The sequence below is a fragment of the Pan paniscus genome, chromosome 5 (assembly GCF_029289425.2).
Source record: "Pan paniscus chromosome 5, NHGRI_mPanPan1-v2.0_pri, whole genome shotgun sequence".
In the NCBI taxonomy this organism is placed as follows: domain Eukaryota; kingdom Metazoa; phylum Chordata; class Mammalia; order Primates; family Hominidae; genus Pan; species Pan paniscus.
This window is the reverse complement of record NC_073254.2, coordinates 172,419,868-172,442,201: the sequence shown is the minus strand read 5'-3', so window position 1 is coordinate 172,442,201 and position 22,334 is coordinate 172,419,868. Positions and strand designations below refer to the sequence as shown.

The following is a 22,334-nucleotide window of genomic DNA, read 5'->3' as shown; positions in this document are numbered from 1 at the left end:
AATCTGGGAGGCAGAGATTGCAGTGAGCCAAGATCATGCCATTGCACTCCAGCCTGGGCAACAAGAGTGAAACTCCATCTCCAAAAAATAAATAAATAAATAAATAAATAAATAAATAAATAAATAAAATAAGGAAAATGGAAGGAAGATTTGGAAAACCTTAGTTTGGAAACTTGCGGCCAGGAAACAATTCAGGATTCAATCCAAATTATGGGAACATAATAAAAACTCAAAAACAATGAACAAAGTTAGGTTCTAGTAACATACATACTGTAGTTTTTTTTAAAACATAATTTTCCTCTCTTCAGCCCCCAATTTCTACCAAAGACAAATCACAGTAGGATCAACTTATTTGCAAGATAAATTTTTGTCTTATTATACTTGGCCTAATTATGCATATAAAGTGCAGCAAGATTAGTGATTGGCCATACAGGCTTTTTAAAAATTGGCTTTGCTGCTACATTTTTCATAAGAAATCTCAGATTAGACTTTCAAAAGTCTCTCAACGTTAATCAAACAAAAGGTTTATCTGTGCCTGCAGATAATCCATATGAATTGGGTGAATTCCTTTCTTCTCAAGGTCCTAATATAACTTGAGATTCCTGGGCCTGTCAGAAAGTGACTTTCTTGACTTACCACAGGTCAGGAACTTTATAAAGGCATCACATAGAAAAGTATAAGGCCAATCTTCCCAAGGGCTTTTCATTGGTTCTATAAAGTTTTTCTGAATTCCTCAAAGCAGTCTGATCATATCTGAAAATATGCCATTCCAGTCAAAGCCTTGGTAAAATAACCAATGTTTCCAATTGTGTCCTGTGACAAAACATATTGAACTTATACAAATAACTATATTACCATACATTAAGAATGCTCACAAATAGTTTCCAATTTCTGGAAAAATCAAGTAGAGAGAAAAAATATACTACAAATTTTGCTCACAGAAGTGTAGTTTGCCCAATTTGTTGTAAGCTATAGACAATTCAAAGAAAAAAAAAGTTATCTTGACTTTGGAAAGGAAAACATAAAAAGAATCAGCAATGTTTCAAACAAAACACCACTAAAAAAAGTATTTCAGGCCTCTATTAGTTCAGTCCTATGTAATTAAATCTTGTTCTGCTTAATGTTGGGTTAGCAAATCTCACGAATGTATTTTTAATTAGAGTCCTGGAAGTTTTTTCTTTTGAGACAGAGTCTCACTCTGTCACCCAGGCTGGAGTGCAGTGGCATGATCTCAGCTCACTGGAACCTCTACCTCCTAGGTTCAAGCAATTCTCATGCCTCAGCCTCCTAAGTAGCTGGGATTACAGGTGTGCACCAGCACACCTGGATAATTTTTGTATTTTTAGTAGAAATGGAGTTTTGCTGTGTTGGCCAGGCTGGTCTCAAACTCCTGACTTCAAGTGATCCAGCTGCCTTGTCCTCTCAAATTGTTGGGATTACAGGCATGAGCCACTGCATCTAGCCATGGAAGTTTTTTCTTAGTTCAATAGTATAGTCTCCAAAGTTATCAGAAATCTGTATTTTAGAATACTTGCAAGAGTCCTTTCCATGAATTTCCTTAAAGAAAAAGCAAATTTTGGATTGCAGCTGACTGTAAACCACTCTTTGAGAAGAATAAAAGTAAAATAATAATTGTCTATGGATGACAAAAGTCATAGGCTAGCCATAGTTAAAGACACGATTAAAAACTTTGGTTACTTCTGTGGCACACAACAATTGAACATGATGATAATTATTACTGATAACATATACTAAGGCATCAGAATTACAGGAATTTCATTCAATTTTGGAACATATGTTATGCTGAGAGGGTATCCGTAGATTAGATGCACTCGTAAAGAAAGGACGAGATGAAGAGTGCCTCATAGGACCATCAGGGTGAATGGTGGCAATGTTCACTGAGACAGGGAAGATTGCGAGTAAAGCAGGGTTTGGGAAGTAAAAAATATCAAGAGGTATAGAGTGTTCATGTGTGACAACATTGCTTTTGCCCTTGGGTAAGCTTAATTCCCAAAATACATCATTAATCCTTTCTGTTTACTTATGGGACATTTTAACTTTAATACTTTGTCTACATAGGATTAATTTTCTTCAGTCTGTGGTTGCTGAACACCAGCAATTTGATGAGCTGCTGCTTTCCTTTTCTGTCTGGATTAAGCTGTTTCTCAGTGAATTACAAACTACCTCTGAGATTAGCATAATGGACCATCATGTAGCTCTTACTCGGCATAAGGTAAAGTGTTTTTTTTTTTTTTTTTAAGATTGAAGAAGAATTTCTTCATAAAAAAGTTCTTGAATTAAAAAGAGATGCAACATTTTTAAAAAGTTTAAATGGTGAGAATTTAACTTTTTATTTATATGAAAATGTTTTAATAATTGAGCGTATGAGTTAAGGCAATGAATTATGCAGACAAATTAAGCAGATAAAGCCACTTCAGATGAAATTGGCAACCATCTTAAGAAACTTTCTCTTCATAGTGGAGCAAATGATTTCTAGGATAAAGTGATAAGAATGTCCATTTTTAAGCTTCCCAGTTTGTTTTATTTCAAAACTGAAAACTAATACTGAATTCAAATACTTTAAGGATATAGTTTTTCTGAATTACTATTCAGCTTTAAAATGATTTAAAGCTTATTTCCCTTATTTATAAATTATGCATGTGGAGGGGTGAAAAGATCTTTCCTCTGCTCTCTGAACGTTCAAATAATTTGAGTCTATGAAACAAACTGACAATAGACCAATTAACAGGAGAAATGGCTAACACATTTATTATGTGCATATTGTATGGGAGTCCCACAAAATATGAGACTCTAAGAATAACCAGATGACTAAAGTTTTTATGTTATACAGAAAGAAATAGGGGCTGGGGCTTCAGGAGGGTAGTAGGGACAAGCTATGGGAGGGTGAGGGGAGGAAATGCACTGTGAACAAAGGCTGTCTTATTATGCAGAAAAAGTTTCTCAGGTAGCACACCTCAGAATTACAGATGGCAGCCTGTGCTAACAGTCTTTCCAAGTGAGATGTCAGACCTTAAGGGACTTTCCTGTGAGTTATTCCTCCCTGGTTGATGATTATATTTCTTCTGGAGGAACTTTCCTTAGTCAGATAAGGGAGCATCAGGAAAAGCTCTTCTCTGAATTTGCTGCTCCTCAGGTTCTCTCAGTTTAAAGTCCAAAGTGACATATTTTGGGGTATCATTTTCTGAGTCCCCAACACATTATATCTATCCTGGCACCAGAAAACATTCAAAAATTCTGATATTGATCATAAAGCATTGAAATAATGGAGATAAGCTACATAGTACGCATATAGCAACATTTAACAATAGAATATTTCATATTTATTGAGTGTTCACTCCTTGCTGGTTTCACTAATTGGTTCTGTGGCAGGGAAAAGCAACTTTCTCCTACCTTCAGGACAGGAGATAGTTTTACATCTTGGGGGAAGGTGCTCAGTGAATTTAGGCTCTACCATCCAAACAGACTGAGAGAGAGCAGCTATCTTCCCTGATGATTACATTTCAAAGAGATGGCTCCCAGGTCCTTCAGAAAAATATTACAGAGGTAGAAAAAACTGGCCAGAGCTTTAAGAAGAGTTACATCTCAAAGGGGCAGAGAATAAATTTACAATTACAAGTTTTCTAAAGTAAATGCTCTAAGAAAAAAAAAAAGGTCAGGATCTGCAGTCAAGAGGAACCTATCTGAAGTTTAGTAGTCAAACAGGGGAATCTTAAAGTCATTGTTGTCAAGATTAAGATAGGTGATAATTTCTATTTAATGGAAACCACTGAGAATGTTGCCAATTTTCTGCTAGATTTTAAACATGATTTATTGTGAGCTAGTCAAATTTCCTATACAGAAGTCTTGCATAAAATACAACTCGGATTTGGAACTAATTTAATGGAAAAAGATTTCTTCATGGATTTTGTGGATAGAAATTGTTAGTTAAAAAAATTAAACATTTAGATTTTTAAAGATTTATATGTATACACATATACATCTGTTAAATTTTTAAATTTAAAATTTTTTCACATACATGCATCTTCTAAAATTAAAAATTTTTAAAGTTGAAATATTAAAAATATGAGATATCTAAATACAAATATTTGTATATAAATGTATACATATATTCATCTTTAAAATGTTAAAATTAAAATGTAAAATATATGTAAGCATCTTTAAGAATCTTCCAATGTTTTTATTTCTTTTAACTAACAATTTCTATCCACAAAGAAATTTTTTTCACAGAATTAATTACATAGTTCCAAAACAGAGTTGTGTTTTTTTGTTTGTTTGTTTGTTTGTTTGAGACGGAGTCTTACACTGTTTCCCAGGCTGGAGTGCAGTGGCACTATCTTGGCTCACTGCAAGCTCCGCCTCCCGGGTTCATGCCATTCTCCTGCCTCAGCCTCCCGAGTAGCTGGGACTACAGGCGCCCGCCACCACGCCTGGATAATTTTTTTGTACTTTTAGTAGAGACGGGGTTTCACCGTGTTAGCCAGGATGGTTTCGATCTCCTGACCTCGTGATCCGCCCGCCTCGGCCTCCCAAAGTGCTGGGATTACAGGCGTGAGCCACCGCGCCTGGCCCAGAGTTGTGTTTTATGTGAGAAACGTGGATCAGCAAAACAGAAAATTTTGTGAATTTTCTAAGATTCACTGTAGATGACCTTTAAGTACTATACTATCCATGGCACCTAAAATAGTTCTTCACATCACAAATCCTGTAAAATACCTCTGCCATAGACTGTAGTGTATCAATAACTCTCTCTTCCCTTCCAGGACCACGCAGCAGAAGTAGAGAGCAAAAAGGGCGAATTGCAGAGTCTGCAGGGTCACTTAGCAAAGTTGGGTTCTCTGGGCCGTGCTGAGGACCTCCACCTCCTGCAGGGAAAGGCTGAGGACTGCTTCCAGCTGTTTGAGGAGGCCAGCCAGGTTGTGGAGAGGCGGCAGCTTGCCCTGTCCCATTTGGCAGAATTCCTCCAGAGCCATGCCTCTCTGTCCGGCATTCTCCGCCAGCTGAGGCAAACAGTGGAAGCAACCAACAGTATGAATAAGAACGAGTCTGATTTGATAGAAAAGGACCTCAATGATGCTCTTCAAGATGCTAAAGCATTAGAATCTGCTGCCGTCAGTCTGGATGGCATTCTTTCCAAAGCCCAATACCATCTGAAAATCGGGAGCTCTGAGCAAAGGACTTCCTGCAGAGCCACGGCTGATCAGCTCTGTGGAGAGGTAGAGAGGATCCAGAACCTTCTGGGAACCAAGCAGAGTGAGGCAGATGCCCTGGCAGTGTTGAAAAAAGCATTCCAAGACCAGAAAGAGGAGCTTCTGAAAAGCATTGAGGACATTGAAGAAAGGACTGACAAAGAGCGATTGAAAGAACCTACCCGCCAAGCTCTTCAGCAGAGGTAAATAGGAAACTGTCATGGCCACTTGTCTCTTTTCTTTTGTATTTGTTCTGGAATTAACTTTTATGCAAAACTTTACTAGTACTGTCCAAGGAAAATAAAAACTCAGGACCCCAACTCACTCTGCCAAAAGAAAGAAATTAAGCTGAGTTGAGTCATGCAAGCAGCTGCCTTTCCTTTTGTTCCTAAACAGATAGATACAGAGAAAAGATTAAATAATTCCATAGGTAGCTACTCTATGTTCACCTTATCTTAGGTAAAGTGCTGATTTACTGAGCACGAGATGAATTCGTAATTGACTATTCCCTGCCTGCTTCTTTTCTCTTGCAACACATGGATTAACCTTAACCTGTCTCTTTCCCCTCCAGCCCATTTTTCCCCTTTAAGTGTTGAAGCCCTCAAAATCATCTTTGGAGAAAGGTATAAACCGCAGACTGTTACTGTGATTTCATATTTATTTCTTCTGGGCATGACCTTAATCTTGGCAAAATCAACTTCTAAATTGATTGAGACCTGTCTCAGATACTTTTTGGTTGATAGTACCATATTTAGCAATTTCTTCTTCCTCTTCTTTTTTTTTTTTTTTTTTTTTTTTTTTTACCACTTTGAAGATAAGATTAACGACTAATTTGACACTTGAGAAGTACTAAAATTTCTTTGGATTTCCCTAAAGTCAGTTTATGAGCAAAGAATATGTAGATCTTATTATCTATTTTTAAACAATTTTTTACTGATGGGAGAAGGGACTCATCTTCTATAACGAGAATGAAGGCAGAAGAGAAAGGGAGTGATCCTGGTAGTTTTGGTGGTAAAAAGTATGAGGGAATTCCTCCTTGGTGGCTGAGAGCCTCTCGGTAGAGACTGGTGCAAGCTCATTAGTTCAGAGGAGAGGGCAGATATTGGAGGAAAGAAAATGGTGTGAAACAGTTCTCTTGTAGAGGGGAGCTTAGGAAGGTGATGAACTGTCATTTGAGCTCTGTGTTCATTTAAAGTGAAAGCGATCAGCTTGGCAGAGTCATTCTCTACAACTGCTTTTAACTGTTTGCTTAGAGGTATGGAGAGGCAGAGGAGTGGGTTTAAGTAAGCAAAGCTGAGCTTTTGTCAGGTGAGTTCATTTGAGAAGCAAACGGGTCAAAGATAAGTTCCCTTAGTAAATTTGAAAAGTAACTGTTTTCTTAAAACTGTAGCCTTCTTTTCAATTTTTTTTCTTCTTAATAGAACTTTCTGACTCCTGTTTTCAGGGCCACTTTCTCTTCCATTTTTTTCAGTGGGCAAAGAAACAGCTGAAATGCATTCATGCCAAGGTATTCATAATTGGTAAAGATTATGTTGTTCCTGAAAGACCATTGCTGGTTGTTTCCTTTTAACCAGAATCAAACATTATGTCGAGGATTTAGTCAGATGATAGTGGAGTCAATATTGGGACTGGGCTCCTGAGGTTATACCCTTTATAGGCAATAAATTATCTGATTAGTTTAAGAATCAATTTACAAAAGGGAATGATACTTGGGAAGAAAAAATAGCCTTCAGAATAAAGAGAGAACAAGGTGCCTAGTGTCACTCACCCTGGATGCCAGCAGTATCATTGGTGCTGCAGGGTGTCATGGCCTTCTTAGACCAAGCAGACAGGAGATCCTCAAATTGCCAGAGTAGAAAACCCAGGTTGAGCTCAGGAGCCACATCAGTACCCACAACACTGCACTCACCAAAGTCACACATCGGGTGCAGAAAATGTTATATTGAATTAATGGACTTATTTAAATTCCAGCCATACTAATGCTTCACTGTGCCACCTTGGGAAAACCTTCTCTCTTCTTGTAAGGTGGGGATAATAAGAACACCTGCCCCCAGCCACCATCTTTTAGGAATTAAATGGGATAAAGCATGTAGACTCATTGTGTGAACTCTACAGTGCTATACCAAACTGTAAGAATGAAGAGTAAATGGCTGCCTCTTTGTGGCCACTTTTTTTTTTCTTTGAGACAGGGTTGTGCTCTGTCACCCAGGCTAGAGTGCAGTGTTGCAATCATGGCTCACTGCGGCCTCAAACTTTTGGGCTCACATGATCCTCCAGCCTCAGCCTCTCACATAGTTGAGACTATACACATGTACCACCACAGCCAGCCAAATTTTTTTTTTAATTTTTTGTAGAAATAGGGTCTTGCTCTGTTGCCCAGGTTGGTCTTGAATTCTTGGTCTCAAGCAGTTCTCCCACCTTGGCCTCCCAAAATGCTGAGATTATGGGCATGAGCCACTGTGGCTGGTGATATGGCCACTTTTTATAAATGCTGAGATACTAATAGATTAGGGACAAAAATGATCATTTCCTTATGGTAATCTTTTCAACAAAGTAGGTAATTTAAGTTTAAATATATATATATATATATATATATATATATATATATATATATTCTGCAGAGCTCAGTAAAGCTAATTTGATATTGAATGAAACAACTGTAATCCTTAAACACTATTATTTACATGGATTGAACCTCATGGCCCAGAAACATTTCTTATCAAAGATTTTACAATAAGTATTTACCTAGTTAGCCTATGAGATCAGCCTTAGTTTTGAAAATCTTCTACCATCAAAGCAAAGTAGAAAGAAAATACAAACTTAATAGAAGGTTGATGGTGAGTAGTAAGAATGACTTTCAATGTTTTCTGAGGTACAGTCTGAGTTATTTTGCAAAATTAACTTTAAAAGTACCTTTTTCCATTGATAAACATTAATTTAATTTCTGTGTTAAAAGTTTTTCTAGCTGTCTAAATGGGTGCTTTATGGACTCATCATATACTTACGGAGAAGAAATATTCATTTACTACTTTTAGTAAATTAATAGGAAAATAACATTTTAATTCACAGGTTAAGAGTGTTTAATCAGCTAGAAGATGAATTGAATTCTCACGAGCATGAACTATGTTGGTTGAAAGACAAAGCCAAGCAAATTGCCCAGAAAGATGTAGCTTTTGCACCTGAAGTTGACAGGGAGATAAACCGCTTAGAGGTCACCTGGGATGATACCAAAAGACTAATTCATGAAAAGTAAGTCAAAACCCACTCAGTTCTTGTTTTTAGCTTCCCACTTATTTTGTGACATTGGGACATTGCCTGTTTTGTGTTGATGTGATCAGTAGTTAAATATCTTTTACCATTTTAGGTATTCTGTGTCACTTTCATAACATTGAAAATTTACTTATTTCTACAGAACTTTATTGAGAATGTTGCTTTGAGATAACAATTATAGGCCAGGCACGGAGGCTCATGCCTGTAATCCCAGCACTTTGGGAGGCCAAGGCGGGCGAATCACCTGAGGTCAGGAGTTCAAGACCATCCTGGCCAAAATAGTGAAATCCCATCTCTACTAAAACTACAAAAATTTGCCGAGTGTGGTAGAGGGTGCCTGTAATGCCAGCTACTTGGGAGGCCGAGGCAGGAGAATCACTTGAACCCTGGAGGTGTAGGTTGCAGTGAGCCAAGATTGCGCCACAGCATTCCAGGCTGGAAGACAGAGCAAGACTCCTTCTCAAAAAAAAAAAAAAAAAAAAAAAATTACATGTGAAATTGAATGCTTAAAGCAGGAGTTGTCAACAGTTATGAAGTACTACCATGACAGCCTTAACTTTTAATTTTCTACTTTTTTTGTTTTGTTGTACTTGTTTGTAATCGCGGTATAATTTAAACACACTAAAATTTACTTTTTTTCATACGCAATGGTATCAGTTTTGACAAACTTATACAGTTGTGTAACTATTAAATTTCACAATGAAAGTTCTACCACCTAAAAAATGGCCTTATCTTTTCCCCTTGCCCTTAGCCCCCTTGCAACCAGGAAGCAGTTTTCCACATCTATAGTTTTGTCTTTTCTTAGAATCATTTATAAACAAAATCACATAGAATGTGACCTGGCTTCTTTTATTTAGCACAACATATGTCATTGTGTGTGTCGATAGCTGATTCATTTTTTTTTTTTTTTTTTGAGATGGAGTCTCGCTCTGTCGCCCAGGCTGGAGTGTGGTGGCGCTATCTCTGCTCACTGCAAGCTCCACCTCCCAGGTTCACGCCATTCTCCTGCCTCAGCCTCCCGAGTAGCTGGGATAACAGGTGCCCGCCACCACACCCAGCTAATTTTTTTGTATTTTTAGTAGAGATGGGGTTTCACCGTGTTAGCCAGGATGGTCTCGATCTCCTGACCTCATGATCCACCTGCCTCGGCCTCCCAAAGTGCTAGGATTACAGGTGTGAGCCACCGCACCCAGCCAGTTCATTCATTTTTTATAGCTGAATATTCCACTGAATGGGTGTACTACAGTTTATTCATTTACTAGTTGATGGACAATTGGGTTCTTTCCAGTTTGGACGATTATAAATAAAGTATTTATAAACATTCACATTCAAGTTTTTGCATGTACATAAGTTTTTATTTCATTTGGGTAAATAATCTAAAAGTGAGACTCTGGATTGTATAGCAAAATATATGTTTAACTTTATAAGAACCTGCCAAACTATTTTTCAAAGTAGTTGCACCATTTTGCACTCACACCAGTCTTGTGTAAGATTTCCAGTTGCTCCACATAATTTCTAACACTTGGTATTGTGACGTTTTTGTTTATTTGCTTGCTTGACATTCTACTAGATGTGTAGAGCCATCTCTGTATGTGTGTGTGTATGTGTGTGTGTGTGGGTGTGTGTGTGTGACTTTAACTGCTCCTTGTGGAGCAGGACTAACTAACTCATAGGCACTGTGCTCAGAATTGGCACATTTTGTTTTTAATTTGTATATCCCTGATGACTGACGTTGAGCATATTTTGTTAAGTTATTTGCAATCTGTATGTCTTTTTAAATATTCAAGTTGGCCGATTTGGGTGATTTTTTTTTGTTATTGAGGTCTTTTTATACAATCCCAATCAAAACACCCACAGAATTTTTGTAGAAATTGACAAGATGATTTTAAAATGTATACATAAAAGCACAAGACCTACTAGAATAGCCAGTACAGTTTTCAAAAAGAATTGGAGGACTTTGCTGGCAGCTCTGGTACCTAAAATAAATAAGTAAGTAAATAAATAAATAACAAATGAAAAAGGATTGGAGGACTTATACTAGCAAGTTTCAGTGTGGTACAGGCTGAAGGATAAACATATAAACAAGTGGAACACAGTCCAGAAATAGACCCAGACATATACAGTCAATTGTTTTGACAAAGATATAAAGAAAGTTCGGTGGAGAAAGAATAATATTTTCAATAAATGGTACTAGAACAATTGGACATTCATATGCATTTTAAAAAATGACCCTCAACATATATTTTACATCATGTACAAAGACCTATTAAACAAAATTTGGAGCACGTTATATAATGTAGACTATTTCTGTAGGCATTTTAAATTGAATCATGTTGTGCAAACTTTATTCCATATTATTAAACATTATCCTACATTGTGATTTCTTAGAGGTTGCACAGTGTCCTATCATAAGAATATATCCGGATTTATTTAATTATTGACCTGTTTTTAACATTTTGGTTATTTCTATATTTTCTCCTATTACAAATAATGGTATGAAGAATATCACTTTACCTAAATCTTAGTGCACATAATTTTATTTCTTTGGAAAATCTCTAGATGTAAACTTGCTTGCTCAAAGGCATTTTATTCTTCTGTTGTTGTTTCTTTTATGAGATAGTCTCCCTCTATCGCCCAGGCTGGAGCACAGTGGTGTGATCTTGGCTCACTGCAACCTCTACCACCCGAGTTCAAGCCTTTCTCATGCCTTAGCCTCCTAAGTAGGATTACAGGCATGCGCCACCAAGCCAGGCTGATTTTTGCATTTTTAGTAGAGACGATGTTTTGCCCTATTGGCCAGGCTGGTCTCGAACTCCTGGCCTCAAGTGATCAGCCTGCCTTGAGCACTCGCAAAGTGCTAGGATTACAGGCATGATCCATGGCGCCCAGCCGTTTTTTGTTTGTGTGTGTGTGTGTTTGTTTGTTTGTTTAAAAAAAAAAAAAGCCTACAGCTTCCAATATTCCCAGAGGGTCTCCCATCCAAGTACTAACCAGGCTGGACCCTGCTTACCTTCACAAGATCAAATGAGAGAAAGTGTATTCAGGCTGATATGATTGCAGACTACCTTATTTTTATAAACAACAGCTATCTTCTCCTTTTGACAGTCTTCAGGGTAGTCATATCCAATGAGAATTTATTACATTGAGACGGAAGAGAAAATCTGATATATACTTTAATTACTGAGTAATCTTTTTATTTGTTAGTTTTGGGCTATGTTTTGTTTTATTGTTGTTTTCTTTCCCACAACATATGCCATTATGAAATAATTAAAACAACATGGAAAAAGACAATTAAAAAATATATATTTGAATGACTCATCTATGTAAGTTTGAGTTGGCAAGAACATATATTGCTTCTTTGTCATTGAGTTCATAGATTTTGTTTCAGTGGTTGCGTGCATACCTCATTCACGGAGAATATTTTAGACATTGGAGTAAGTAGGATTAACCAGCAGCACTAGTTTGAGGACAGTATGTAGGAATCCGTCTATGAGTATTAATACCTTTACGTAGTGAAACATCAAGTCCAATTGTAGGAAACTCTCCCTTTTCCTGATACATGACACCAAATAATGTATTTTCTTTAATCATTACAGTCAGGGTCAGTGCTGTGGACTTATTGACTTAATGAGAGAATATCAGAACCTGAAATCAGCTGTATCTAAAGTCTTAGAAAATGCCAGCAGTGTGATTGTAACCAGAACTACCATAAAAGATCAGGAGGATCTTAAATGGGCTTTTTCCAAGGTAAAATTCAAAATGTGTTTATGTTGGTATTCTGCTTTAGTAGATCTGGTTTTTACTCATAAAGCAGTTATCTGCACTATTCTTATCAGTATACTTAGATGTGGGTAATTCATGCTAATGAGCTCAACTTTTTTTCCCCTAGGAATGCTGACATTCTAGGTTTCTAGCAATTCAAGAAAATGGTGTTATATATATTCATATAGTTAATTAATACCACTATCACTAATTTCTGCATAAGGTCAATTATGAATTAAATTTCTTAGAGACAAATGGTTTTAAACTCATGACTTATCACTGACTATTTTATTAATTAAGAAATCATTTATCCACAGCATGAAACTGCCAAGAACAAAATGAATTACAAACAGAAAGACTTGGATAACTTTACCAGCAAAGGAAAACACTTGTTATCTGAGCTGAAAAAAATTCACAGTAGTGATTTCAGCTTGGTGAAAACAGACATGGAGAGCACCGTGGACAAATGGCTGGATGTAAGATAATCACCTGGGATTCTGCGAACTATTTAAATATTCACATTCCCCAATCAAATTTTTGGGCAAAGCGTTATTCAAGGACGTGAGTTTCACTTTTTTTTTTTTTTGGAGACGGAGTTTCACTCTTGTTGCCCAGGCTGGAGTGCAATGGCGCAATCTCAGCTCACCGCAACCTCTGCCTTCTGGGTTCAAGCGATTCTCCTGCCTCAGCCCCTGAGAGTAGCTGGGATTACAGGCATGCGCCACCATGACCAGCTAATTTTGTGTTTTTAGTAGAGACGGGGTTTCTCCATGTTGGTCAGGCTGGTCTCGAACTCCTGACCTCAGGAGATCTGCCTGCCTTGGCCTCCCAAAGTGCTGGGATTACATTTGTGAGCCACCGCACCCAGCTGAATTTTACTTTTAACATTTAGTACTAAATGCAAAATGAGAGTCTGAGGAAAAACCGTGCTCACATAAAGTTTAGAAATAATAAAATATGTATCTGCTTTGTAAAAACTTATTCTCAGACTTTTGGGAATTTCACTTGATAGACTCAGTCATAACAAGTTATAACTCTGAATGTTTTTCTTTCCCAAACTATGAAATTATAGATAAAAAAGAAGAATTTATAAACATTCTATAGAATATTAAACCATAACATGTAATAATTTTAAGTAATAAGGCTATAATTTTGCATTGGAAAACATTGCACTTGTAATTTACATCTTTGAGTTTTAGTTCTTGTTCTGTCACTTACTAGCTAAGTGACCACAGAACAAGTCACTTGATTTTTCTGGAACTCTATATATCAATCCATAAATATTTTACATTACTTTCCAGCTAAAAAATTCGGTGATTCTGTTGCCCTCCTCCTATCAAAATCTAGTTTCAGTACAGTGGTTCCCCTACTTAAGCTAAATTTACCAGTTAGACTTTGATATTTGTGTAATATAATAAAATAATTTGGGGACTGCAGAAAACCCTACATGCTTCCACTTTTAAAAGAACATTCTTTGGCTGGGCGTGGTGGCTCACACCTGTAATCCCAGCACTTTGGGAGACCGAGGTGGGCAGATCACTTCAGGTCAGGAGTTCGAGACCATCCTGGCTAACATGGTGAAACCCCATCTCTACTAAGAATACAAAAAATTAGCCGGGCGTGGTGTCAAGCGCCTGTAATGCTAGCTACTGTGGAGGCTGAGGTGGGAGAATTGCTGGAACCTGGGAGGCGGAGGTTGCAGTGAGCTGAGATCACACCACTGCACTCCAGCCTGGGAAACAGAGTGAGATTCCGTCTCAAAAAAAAAAAAAAAAAAACATTCTTTTATTTTTTTTAGCATGCTATTTTTGTTTTATTTATAGCTTTTGGGATTTTAGTGCATATCATTATAGGAAGAGTGATAAGCAATACTATTTTATTTTAATGTGCAAAATTGATTGCTTTCATATGCATTATGTTATAAATATGTTTGAATCTAATTATTGCTAGTTATACCTCAGCATTACAAATAAAAATGCTTATTGTTAATACTTTCAAAAATAAATACAACACTGTTCTTGATGGACCTTTGTCCTGTAGAATTCAACCTTATAGTGAGTTATAGTAGATTCCAATGGACCTGTTGTTGTTAGTATCCCAATTTACAAATGAAAATGCAACGTCTCAGAAATTCAAACAACTCTCCCAATGACAGAAACAATCTATGTATTGGTTAGCATTTACATGAGGTGGGTGCACTTATTAGATTACAATAATTTTTGTGGAACTGTTTGTCAGTCAGAATATACTTTTCTGATAAAAGGAGCATTGGTACTTTGGTTGGGGGATGATCATCTTACGCCTCTGACTATGAATGCCACGGCTTCTGTTTCTCTCCTAGGTATCAGAGAAACTTGAAGAGAACATGGATAGGCTGAGAGTAAGCCTGTCCATTTGGGATGATGTACTGTCAAGTAGAGACGAGATTGAGGGATGGTCAAACAACTGCGTTCCACAGATGGCAGAAAACATCAGCAACCTGGATAACCGCCTCAGAGCTGAAGAACTGCTTAAAGAATTTGAGGTAAATTGACTGTGTTGACATATGGGAGCTGGTGGCATATTGTTGACCAGAATATGAAAAAAAAAAAAAAGTCTTTCTTAAAAGTTTATTCTTCTTTTAACTTTTATTTTTTATTTTATTTTATTATTATATTATTATTATTTTAGGCAAAGTTTTGCTCTGTCACCCAGACTGGAGTACAGTGGTGCTCCAGATCTTGGCTCACTGCAACCTCCACCTCCTGGGTTCAAGCGATTCTCCTGCCTCAGCCTCCCAAGTAGCTGGGATTACAGGCATGCACCACCAGGCCTGGCTAATTTTTACATTTTTGGTAGAGATGGGATTTCACCATGTTGGTCAGGCTGGTCTTGAACTCTTGACCTCAGGTGATCTGCCCACCTCAGTCTCCTGAAGTGTTGTGATTACAGGTGTGAGCCACTGTTCCAGACCTTATTCTTCTTTTTAGAGACATAGAAGAGCATTAGAGAACTCTTAACTGTCTTTTGCTATTTAATTTGAACAGGTTATGAATAAAAGGGTTTTTTTTTTTTGCATTTTTATCTATGCTTATTTAGGGCTCTTTAAATCATTAGTAGAAAAGTAAAAGTTAATTGTTCCCATTCTTCGGGGGATATGGCATTGTTCTACTTCAAAACCAAATTGGAAGTGTTTGTAATTTAGTAATGTTTAGTACCTATTTTTCCTTATTCAAAAAAATCCCAAACTGCTCACTGAGTCCTTACCATGTGCTCTTATTATGCCAGGTAGTGGGTTCTTCCACTTTCTTTTCAAAAATGGAAGAAAATTGGAGATTGGAGGGTCACAGGCTTCCACAAAGAGTCCCTGACCTTTTAAAGTTCTAGTCACCAATTCACTTTAAACCTTTTAATTCCTATTTCTTGCAATCATTTGTTAATCATTCTTCAAATTTTTAATGAGCACCTAAGATATGTCAGGCACTGTTTTAGACATTGAAAATATAATGGAAAAACAGAAAGTCCTACCCTCGTGGGATTTGCATTATTTATATTACAATATATATTATATATAAAATATCAAGTAGTAATTGGGCTGTGATAAAAGTGGAGTAGGGTAAAGAGAAATAGAGTAAGGAGATAGTGACTTTGGTCCAGAAAAATATACGTGAATGAATTGTATTACCTAACTTATTTATCTCTGATCCAAAGAACATTCTAAATGTTTTATTATCTAATTCCAATCTCTGAGGGCAATCAGAAGGAGAAAAAATGATCCAGACTAAAAGTACAGGCAGGGGTGATGGATACCGCAGTGTCCTCAGCTGTTATCTCTGGTGCTAAACTAACATTACAGCTCCAGAGTGACCTGTGCTGGATCCAGCTTATACCAGCTTGCAAAAGTCAATTGTTAAATGTTCAGGAATTTTGGGAGCCACTGTTAAAAACAACCATTATTAAAACTTAAATTGTAAATAAATTTACAAAATAAGTTCCATTGAATACAAAGGTAATGACAACTAAAAACATATCACTTTCCATTATTCTTCTACATATCACTACTGTTACGTAGGCCTTTGAGTTATTGACATCTATTGTATCATGGTTGAAATAATTTAGAACAATGTACTGCTGTGTATGTCTTCAACTCCATGTGCTGTGACGTCATGTTGTAGCTTACCATGGTGGTAAATGCTACAAATCAGGGCTCTTTGTGGGAGGTTGAGAGGGAGTTGTTAAAGTAATCAACTACTATTGACCTCAGAAATCCAATGATTCAATATGCTTCCGAGCCACATTAGATATGACCAGGTTCAGTTACTCACAGAGATGGGTTCTTTATGTTACCCACTGTCCGTGTGACACACTAGCTAATAAAATCAGTGAATCAGATTCAGCCCAGTGCCCACAGGCCATTCCCGCAGCAGTATAGTGAGTGTAGATAAGTAGGGAGATTCCTCAGTTGCCCGGCCAGCTTCTGGAGAAAGCCAGAGGGCCTGACAGCTCATCACGTCTTCCAGTAAGGAAATTCCTTTCTGAATTGAAGGCATCAGGAGGTTAGCTAGTGTCCACAAAGCACCAAAATACCATTTTTGAGAGGAATAGTTTATTAAATGCCCCTTTGTGGTTTCAAATAACTAATGAAGTTTACAAGCATCTCATTTGTTTCATAATTCTTTGATCTTCTTTCCTCTTCTTTATGTTACTGTTGGTGCAAAAAAAGGCAAAATATTATGTATCAATATCGTAATGAATCTGTTTCTGCTTTAATATCCTTTAAATTTTTATTTGAAACGATTCATTCATATTACACATAGTCTATAATAACTAGGCACTCCTGATGTGTACTTGCTTTGAAATGCTTCTTCAAGAGTTTCGTGCTGCCATAGTAACCAGTAATATTAAAGTTAATGAATAAATGACAGTTAGCCTATTGAAAATCCCCACTGACTCAAGACTTTGGGTCAGTGCTTAATTTTTTTCCAGGAGGTTTTTTTTCCTAATACAAAGGAGTGGAGAAAAACAAAGTTCTGCACACTCCTTCACATTCCCAGTGAACATTAATTGTAACATTTTCCACGTTTGTACATCATAACAGCCCTCAGAAAAATGAAACAGATTTTTTTTAACACTGGCTTAAAGTTAGGGTATTTCGACAAAGTTAGCTCTTCTTGAAATTATTAAATGCCAAATATAGCACGTCAGTGTTTTTGATTAGTTATGTTTCTTCCCTTTTGGCAGTCTGAAGTTAAAAACAAAGCATTGAGATTGGAAGAACTGCATTCCAAAGTTAATGATCTGAAAGAATTAACTAAAAATCTAGAAACACCGCCAGACCTTCAGGTAAGCATTTTGTAATAACTACTAGACTTCCATCCATTTTGTAATTACTACCATATACTAGACTTTCTCTGTCTTTCTGTGTGTGTGTGTGTATATATATATATATATCTCATATATCTATATCTCATATATATCTATATCTGATATATATATCTCATATACATCTATATATGTATCTCATATATATATATCATATATATGTATATCTCCTTTATATGTCCTCGATGTTATCATCATCACCATAATTCCAAGGAAATGTGGATTGTATCAGACATGGGAGTCAAAATATTAATATATTTTCACATTCCTTTGGCCAGTATTAATAGCATATTTCCAACTCAAATATTATAATAAGGGTAGTTCTTTTTTTGCCTACTGAATTTCGGAAGCATTTCAGCCAAGTTGCCTCATGGACCATTTCATGTCTAGACAGGAACAGAACCCCCTCTTTTTTTGGTGTTTTTGATGTTGGTTGTTTGTTGGTTTATTGAGACAGGGTCTCACTCTGTCACCCAGGGTGGAGTGCAGTGGTGCAATCTCGGCTTACTGCAACCTCTGCCTCCCAAGCTCAAGCAATCCTCCCACCTCAGCCTCCCTGGTAGCTGAGACTACAGGCACGTGCCACCATGGCAGGCTAATTTTTTAAATTTTTTGTAGACAGGAGGTTTTGCCATGTTGCCAAGGCTGGTCTTATACTCCTGAGCTCATGCAGTCTGCCTGCCTCGGCCTCCCAAAGTGCTGGGATTACAGGTGTGAGCCACTGCGCCCAGCCTACAAACCCTTCTTATGAAAGTTGATGTTCTTATTGATATTTTCCTAATGCTGTTACTGAATAACTGGGTTTAGAGGGATCACCACTATAAACCTCCCTTCACGGCCCTTCAGATGGCACAAATCCACGGGAACCATGAAGCAGGCCAGGGTAGATCAGCACTGGTCAGAACACCTGGGCTACTTCAGTGCCCAAGCCCTGGAAGCATCCAGCATGGTGGGTCTCTTTTGGCTGGCAGCCCCACTGGCTCCAGGCTCAGGATTCTGCTGCATCCCTTTAGCTTCCATATGTGTTGCTGCTTCTGTTGATTTTCTCTACATTTCCTTTCTTCTTCTTGTGCTTTCTCTTTGATTTGCTGCTTTGGGCCAAGCAATCAATCTAGTTGATCAGTTATGCTTTTGCTCTGACCTGAGACTGCTTGTTCAGCAGTACCATTAGGGATGATATACATGCACAGGAATGCTAGAAGTTTCGTGTGAAGTAAGAAGACACAAAGGAGGTGCTATCCATATACAAAAAAGATAAAGAGTCCTTATGCATGCCGCCTGTGTTGGGGATATCAATGGTTAACAGTTGGACTTTTGCAGAGTTGAGCAGGATCTTCAGAGAGTTATTGGTGTACTCTAGTCTTCTCTTTCTTCCTTTCTCTCTCTCTCTGTGTTTCTCTCTCTCTCTGTCTTTCTCTCTCTCTCTGTCTTTCTCTCTCTCACACACACACACACGTGTGCACATACATGCACCCCTATGTATACTCAAGGAAGAGGTGAGGGGGTGGCTTACCTTACCTCAAGGCAGAAGGGTTCCGGCAGTGCCACCTGGAGAACAGGATATTTGTCCCCTGCATTTGGCAGGCATGGGAGTCTGATCTCTATCCCCCCAAGAATCCTAAAAGTGACAGACAGGCTGGCTAACTGCTGCTATATTTGCCAAAGGATAAATGATGGCTTGTGGGGTCCTGCACCTCAAAGTTAGTTGGAGGTAAATGCCAGAGGTCACTCTGGCCCAAATATGAACCAGGAGAGGAAAAGAAAGGAAGAGACCACCATATGAGGATATTATAGGTAGCCTAAGAAGGCTATCTGGAGGATAAACAGACCTTAGCAATGAGAAGTTAAAGAAAGGCCTCCAGGCTGAGGAATGAGAAAGTAAAGAGCCAAAGAACAGCGCACTGTCGTGTCTAGGGAACTTCACTGGGAAGTCCAAGCATGAAAAAGTCATAAAAACACAAGACCAAGGCCTATGGGAGGAGGAATGAATGCTAAACCTTGCCTGGCCTAGAGGGCACAGATGCCCATCCAGTGAGTCAGAACGCCTCACCTGCCTCCTGCCAGTCCAAGCCTATGGGAGAAAGAAGCCTTACACAGGGTGGCAGAATAGGAATAAAATGAAGGAAGAGAAAGAAAGATATTTACTCCCTTCCACACTGTTGGTCTCCTGCTCCCAGATCTGAGGTGGGGGTAAGAATAGAAGCCTTCAATTTAAGTTAAGTTCAAAGTTTTCATTACCAAATAGGCCAGGATGTTTGAATTGTGGAATTGAGATTGTTTTTCAACGTATAGTGACTATATGTCCTTTGACTAACTAGGGGGCCATAGAAGTCGACCCTCCTCAGCTATACCATCCAGGGAAAAGAGAATAACTAGCCCCACTCAATATTTTAAAGCAACAGTGGGGACAAAAATAAAATTGTTTTGTGATAAAATCCTACAGTGATGTTTGCCCCAGATAGTGTTACATCTGAACAGACAATGGGTATTTCCAGGGAGAATCAAGAGCAGATTTTTGGTCACCACCTGGGAATTCTGGGTAGGTCTAGCTGTACTCTCAGAATACCCTCTCACATCTTCCCTGGAACCTCAGTTAGAGCTGCCACTCTCCCACCCAGTGGTAACACAATCCTTCCTCTTTCTATTTGCCCATCACTTCATGTGTTTGGCAACTGTGTCCACTGATTTTCCTTCTTGGAAAGGCATATTAACATTGGAGCTGGCTTCCATGATGAGACTTGTGTGGCTTTGACAATTAAGCTTCACATGAAGAGAATTTCTACTGAATGAGTATTCTTCTGGTCTTCAGAGATATTGATGAAATCTTGCTTGATATTTAGTTTATAGAAGCAGACTTAAGGCAGAAACTGGAGCATGCCAAAGAAATAACTGAAGTAGCAAAAGGAACCCTGAAGGATTTCACGGCTCAAAGTACACAAGTGGAGAAGTTTATTAATGACATAACAACATGGTTCACAAAAGTGGAAGAATCGTTGATGAACTGTGCCCAAACTGAGACTTGTGAAGCATTGAAAAAAGTCAAGGTAGGTAATAAACTATCATTAAGTGCTTCCATTCGAATGGTGATCGTAGTTCTGTTTTGTGGTGACTATAATAAAAAATATAACCTCTGCTCTCAGTTACCCATATGAACACCAGACCAACTTATTTATGACATTGAACACAGCAAAGTAAGCAACACGTGAAGAACTGGGTGCAGGTGTTCAGAAATCAAAAATGAATACCTTGAAAATAGAAAGCATGTGTTGCTGTAGCGCCTGCTCGGAGTCTATGCTTGTTCAAAGTTTTTTCCTTTTTTATAAAAGGGTGGAGCCTGTGGAAGAACTATTTGACTTCCACAAATTTTCAAACTTGAGTATCCAATAGTTTTTCATCACTTAATTATATTTATTGGTCACTGTGACTTCTTCATCCAGAGAATGTATATTTTTTGAAAAAGAAGAAGTTGAGAAAACATTCTATTTCCATGTTTTCTATTTTTTTATTTTTATTTTTTGAGATGGAGTCTCGCTCTGTCACCCAGGCTGGAGTGCAGTGGCACAATCTGGGCTCACTGCAACCTCCCCTCCCAGGTTCAAGTGATTCTTCTACCACACTCTCCCCAGTAGTTGGGACTACAGGCACCCACCACCATGCCCAGCTAAGTTTTGTATTTTTAGTAGAGATGGGGTTTCATCATGTTGGCCAGGCTGGTCTCGAACTCCTGACCTCAAATGATCCACTGGCCTCAGCCTCCCAAAGTGTTGGAATTATAGGTGTGAGCCACCACACCTGGCCCATTTTCATGTTTTCTATCCATATTAATAGATAACATTCCTAATTAGCTATCTGTAAAGGACAAGCATTGAGTTGACTTTTCAACAAATGCAATTTGTTCTCTTTTAGCATATTTCCTTACTGTACTAGAAACTGAGGTCTTTTTTCCTTTTTTTTTTTTTTTAAATTAACTACTGGTGCTTTTGGTGAGCACGTGACTCTGAAACAAAGTTCAAGTGTCTCATTAAAGAATGTGAACTGCGATGGTCTCTAATCAATTGACTAAACCCAAGATCATGGACTGGAATCTATAAGGACCTATTCAGTTTGCTTGAAATGCTAAATTATACCTCACCTCCTAACTACTTCCCAACAGCTGTTTGTTCGCAAGGAGAACTGGGCAAAATTCTGAAAGAATCAGTTCAGATCTAGTACAAGTACTCAAAAACTTGCATCAAAATGTATACACCATGGAGTGGATTCAACAATGTCAATTTCAGGTTGTAAAACAGTACCATAGTGAAGTAAATGGAGTATTTCTCTCAAGTTATGAATATCCTTCATAATATACTTTTATTCTATAGGATATACAAAAAGAACTTCAAAGTCAACAAAGCAACATCAGCTCCACCCAAGAAAATCTCAATAGCTTGTGCCGCAAGTACCACTCAGCTGAGTTGGAGAGCCTGGGCCGTGCAATGACTGGTCTGATAAAGAAACATGAAGCCGTGAGCCAGTTGTGCTCCAAAACCCAGGCCAGCCTGCAGGAATCTCTGGAAAAACACTTCAGTGGTGAGTTCTGAGGGGCCTTAGCATGAGTAGTTTGTTTCCGAGAAAGAATCCAAACCAAATGCTGCCTAGAAACTGCCAGCAAAAGTTTGAGGAAACTTTCCAGGGTGTCATTTCAAATTTGTTTGTGCTTTGCGATTTGAGCAATAGAAGTGCTGTGCTGGAGGC

General features: G+C 38.0%; 1 protein-coding gene across 19 annotated transcripts in view; it reads left to right on the top strand.

Moving 5' to 3' along the window:
• The window catches only part of SYNE1 (spectrin repeat containing nuclear envelope protein 1), a 519,329-nt gene that overhangs the window by 219,906 nt on the left and 277,089 nt on the right, over positions 1 to 22,334 (top strand). For all 19 annotated transcript variants that reach the window (XM_055114235.2, XM_055114240.2, XM_034963099.3 and 16 more), the window contains 9 exons: positions 2,080 to 2,233; positions 4,782 to 5,410; positions 8,277 to 8,456; positions 12,074 to 12,224; positions 12,557 to 12,715; positions 14,581 to 14,763; positions 17,460 to 17,561; positions 20,441 to 20,644; positions 21,962 to 22,169. In XM_055114235.2, coding sequence (XP_054970210.2) covers positions 2,080 to 2,233; positions 4,782 to 5,410; positions 8,277 to 8,456; positions 12,074 to 12,224; positions 12,557 to 12,715; positions 14,581 to 14,763; positions 17,460 to 17,561; positions 20,441 to 20,644; positions 21,962 to 22,169 — 1,970 coding nt within the window. The remainder of the gene's footprint in view (positions 1 to 2,079; positions 2,234 to 4,781; positions 5,411 to 8,276; positions 8,457 to 12,073; positions 12,225 to 12,556; positions 12,716 to 14,580; positions 14,764 to 17,459; positions 17,562 to 20,440; positions 20,645 to 21,961; positions 22,170 to 22,334) is intronic.